This window comes from Musca autumnalis, unplaced genomic scaffold (genome assembly GCF_047663935.1).
Source record: "Musca autumnalis isolate F117 unplaced genomic scaffold, ASM4766393v1 scaffold_5, whole genome shotgun sequence".
In the NCBI taxonomy this organism is placed as follows: domain Eukaryota; kingdom Metazoa; phylum Arthropoda; class Insecta; order Diptera; family Muscidae; genus Musca; species Musca autumnalis.
Window position 1 is genome coordinate 167,991,810 of NW_027412088.1, and position 3,506 is coordinate 167,995,315.

The following is a 3,506-nucleotide window of genomic DNA, read 5'->3' on the forward strand; positions in this document are numbered from 1 at the left end:
TCTCCATAAGAACTCGAAATGTCTTCTGTTCTTTTAGAAACCCTATAGAGGTCTTCTGTTGCCTATAGAAGACCTCAAGAGGACTTATGTTGTCTATAGAAGACCTTATGAGGATTTCTGTTGCCTATAGAAGACCTTAAGAGGTCTTTTGTTGCCTATAGAAGACCTCAGGATGTCTTCTATTGCATATAGGCTTCCTCAATAAATCTCCCCTTGTCTCTAAAAGATCTCAAGTCGTCTTTTTTAGGCGACAGAAGACTTCTTGGGATCTTCTGGAGCCAAAAGAATACCTCATGATGCCTTCTAAAGGCAACTGAAGACCTCTTGAAGAAGTCTATAGACAACAAATCTACCTTTCAATACCTGTGTTATAAGTTCAAAATATCCACGGTTATTACAGTTGCTTTCTAAATAAAACATCCCGGAATCGGTAGACACTTAAAAACTAAGAAAAAAAACATCGAACGTGAATTGGTTCTTATAAACTTTATAGGATTATATGTAAACTACCGCATTATGTTTGCATTTATTTCTGCAATAAACACATTTTCTCAAATATTTCCTTAATATTTAATCCACTTCTAACTTCCTAAAGGAACCACCAACACCAAATAGACCATCTAGATCTGAAGTTTCGCCATGTCGCAATGTTTCATCGGCACCATAGTTGGCATTTCCTTTAAAAAAATCTCTATATTCATCGAATTTGGATTCCAGGCCCTTGATATGATCCTCCATTGTGCCATTTTCTCCACCATAATATTCTGGCAAATACTTAAGGGGTATGTGTTGTTGCAATTCTTCCAGGTTGGCAAACAGGAAAATCTACAAGGAAAAAAGAACAATTGGAAATTGAAGATTATTCCCATCAACGTTTTTTGGGATGTAGTGATACATATCATTTAACAATATATCAATCAGTGTGATGTACTCTAAGGCCATGTTTATATTATAGCCTTTTGCAGGGTTATCCTTCTTAATGAAGATTTATTTGACGTATAAGCAAAGGAATTGACATGACATATGCCTCCCCAACAACAACAGGTTGCTGGTCAACCTTATAGGGATGCTAACCTACCCTTTGTCTCAACTTCTCCGATAATAGCGGCATAAACATTTTGAAGAAACTATGTGCCACTGACGGTATATTCACAAAACATATCGACTTAATTCTCAACGTTTGACACTTTTCCATGTATGTTATGACAGCCTTAACGAATATTACATTCGCTTGCATTATGTGGGCCATTGTCACCTTGGACATATCAATTATGGTAATAACACCACAAATACCGGCATAGGGGTCATCGATGGCTAAGATTTCATACATGACCAGGGCTGGATGGTAGATTTCTTCAATTTGAAATTCGTTGGGATTATAATTGCAATGACACATTATCAAGCGGCAACCATTGTCATTTAGTGGTGTGGGCAGGGGGGCAACACAGCTGTAAAAAAATTAAAGAAATTATTATTTTATAAAAATTGCATTTTTCTTTACATCACCATCTTACCCTAAACGAGTAAATTCCCTTAATTTTTTATTGTCCAAATCATAAATACCGAAAATATGAGGAAAATTAGTTTTTAACGTATAAAAACTAATAATTTTCCCCTTAGCCTTTTCCATGCTATATTTACATCCACGCAGAAATTGTATTAAAAATTGATCATCCATTCTTGCCTTGAGGTGGGGTTTTTGTTCAATCCATAACTTGAGGGCCTTCAAATCATCGGGTATTCTTGTGGGTATTTCATTGAGTTCATCGATGGCAATTTTTTGTAACACTGCCGGGAGTGGTTTTATTGCAGCCATGTTTTACAATTGAAATGTTGATTACAACTGAATGCATCTCGCCTTAGCGGGTGATTAGTATGGTGTACAATAAATAATTTTTGAAGAATTCATTCGCCTTATTCTTATCAATAAACAAAATTATAATGTAATTGAAAGATCATTTTGAAAGTGTTAAAGGCCTTTAATGAAGAGTTCACAATCCATAAAATATAATGTATGTGTTGCAAATTAGTTAAATATATTTTTCAGTTATTATTTCGGCGGTTATTTCAAAATATTTTTCAAAGACTATTAACAAAGTATTTTATGCCCTGCGCCATAACGATCGACAGATCACAATTAAGATCCGATAAACACGAATATAAAGTTTAGATCTATAGTTTGGATCTTAGAATATAGTTTTCTATATTTAGATAATATTTGTAGGTATGTATACAAATATACATCTCGGTATATGAAATGGATAATATGACCTCTTGCAATCAAAGTATTTTGTATTTTACTTTTCCCTTTGTGGAATAATTTATTTCCTTCAATTGATCAGATTTTCATACAAACAAGTATTTTCCTTAATTTACATATTGCTGGGGTTCATACGTGGTACAATGACTTATTTATACAAAAATAATTGCATAATGTATTTGTTGAGTTATGTACGTAAGTATGTATTTTGACAGAGACACGAGACTAGAAATTTGAAATTAACTCTGAAAATATTGCATTTGCAATCTCTTAATATTAGGTCAACAACTTTGTATTTATAAAACCGGTTGGTAGCCGAACAAATATTACACACAAAGACAATTAAACATTTTAATTTGTAATTTAAGTATAAAAACAAAAACAACTAATAAGAATTTTTGTTAAACTAAAATAAAAAACCACTACGAATTAACTTTAACTTAAATTTTGAATTAAAATCATACAGAAAATAAATATTCTGCAGGGAATACATTGAATAAAATAAAACAAATAACAAGTAAAGAAGTATCAGTCGGCTTTGCCGACAGAGATATATCCTCAGCCTGTGCAAATTGAAACACTTTTTTCACAAAAAAAAATTATGTATTTAGGGTTCAAAATTATGGTCGTATGAACCGACAAAAATGTTGATTAAGATTAAAGTTCAAAAATGTTGCGGAAAAGTTACTTAAAGGAATGGGCCGACATAGACCATGGGGGTACCATAGGGGGTTTTTACACCCTGTTTTCTCAAGAAGTATGGACTTGCCCCTGAAACAACTTTTACCATTGTAATTGAGGCAGCGAATGTAAGTTGCTTCAACAAAAATCAAAGTGATTCAATAGCAGGTCTTAAAGTGAACTCATCTAAAATTTTGTGTGGGAGGTACGGGATGGAGTGGACAAATATAGTCCATATTCGAACCTGATCTATATCTGGTAGATATTATGAGAATGTGTAAAGTATGGACCAAATGGGTCACTCCCATCAAGAGTTATCGTGCGCACAATTTTTCTGAATATTTTTGAACATTTTTGGGGTAGGTACCTGAAGGAGTGGTCCGATATGGCTTATCTACGAACTTAAACTAAGTTTGGAAACAATATTACGAAGGCCAAATTTTGGCCGGAATCGGCATATCCGTTCGAGAATTATCTTGCGCTTCCACCCACAAACATGGTGTCATATGGTTTGTTTTTCAACTTTCAGGCTATTTTTTCAGGAAGTATGGACTTGCCCCTGAGG

At 33.9% G+C, this 3,506-nt stretch overlaps 1 protein-coding gene across 1 annotated transcript; it reads right to left on the reverse strand.

Annotated features, from left to right (window-relative positions):
• Positions 1-515: 515 nt before the first annotated feature.
• Positions 516-1,822, reverse strand: LOC141406621 (alpha-tocopherol transfer protein-like). The gene is made up of 3 exons (XM_073992412.1): positions 1,515-1,822; positions 1,079-1,448; positions 516-825 (listed from the first exon to the last, which is right to left on the reverse strand). The coding sequence occupies exons 1-3, from the start codon at positions 1,814-1,816 to the stop codon at positions 571-573; spliced, it is 927 nt and encodes a 308-aa protein (XP_073848513.1). The 5' UTR covers positions 1,817-1,822; the 3' UTR covers positions 516-570.
• Between the last annotated feature and the right edge of the window lie 1,684 nt (positions 1,823-3,506).

What these genes read in the sequence shown, in the direction of transcription:
- LOC141406621 (XM_073992412.1), bottom strand. Translation starts at nt 1,816, where the DNA reads ATGGCTGCAATAAAACCACTCCCGGCAGTGTTACAAAAAATTGCCATC. An exon ending in AGGGAATTTACTCGTTTAGG is followed by an intron (nt 1,449 to 1,514) that starts GTAAGATGGTGA and finishes ATTTTTTTACAG; the next exon opens with CTGTGTTGCCCCCCTGCCCA. An exon ending in CGGAGAAGTTGAGACAAAGG is followed by an intron (nt 826 to 1,078) that starts GTAGGTTAGCAT and finishes TTTTCCTTGTAG; the next exon opens with ATTTTCCTGTTTGCCAACCT.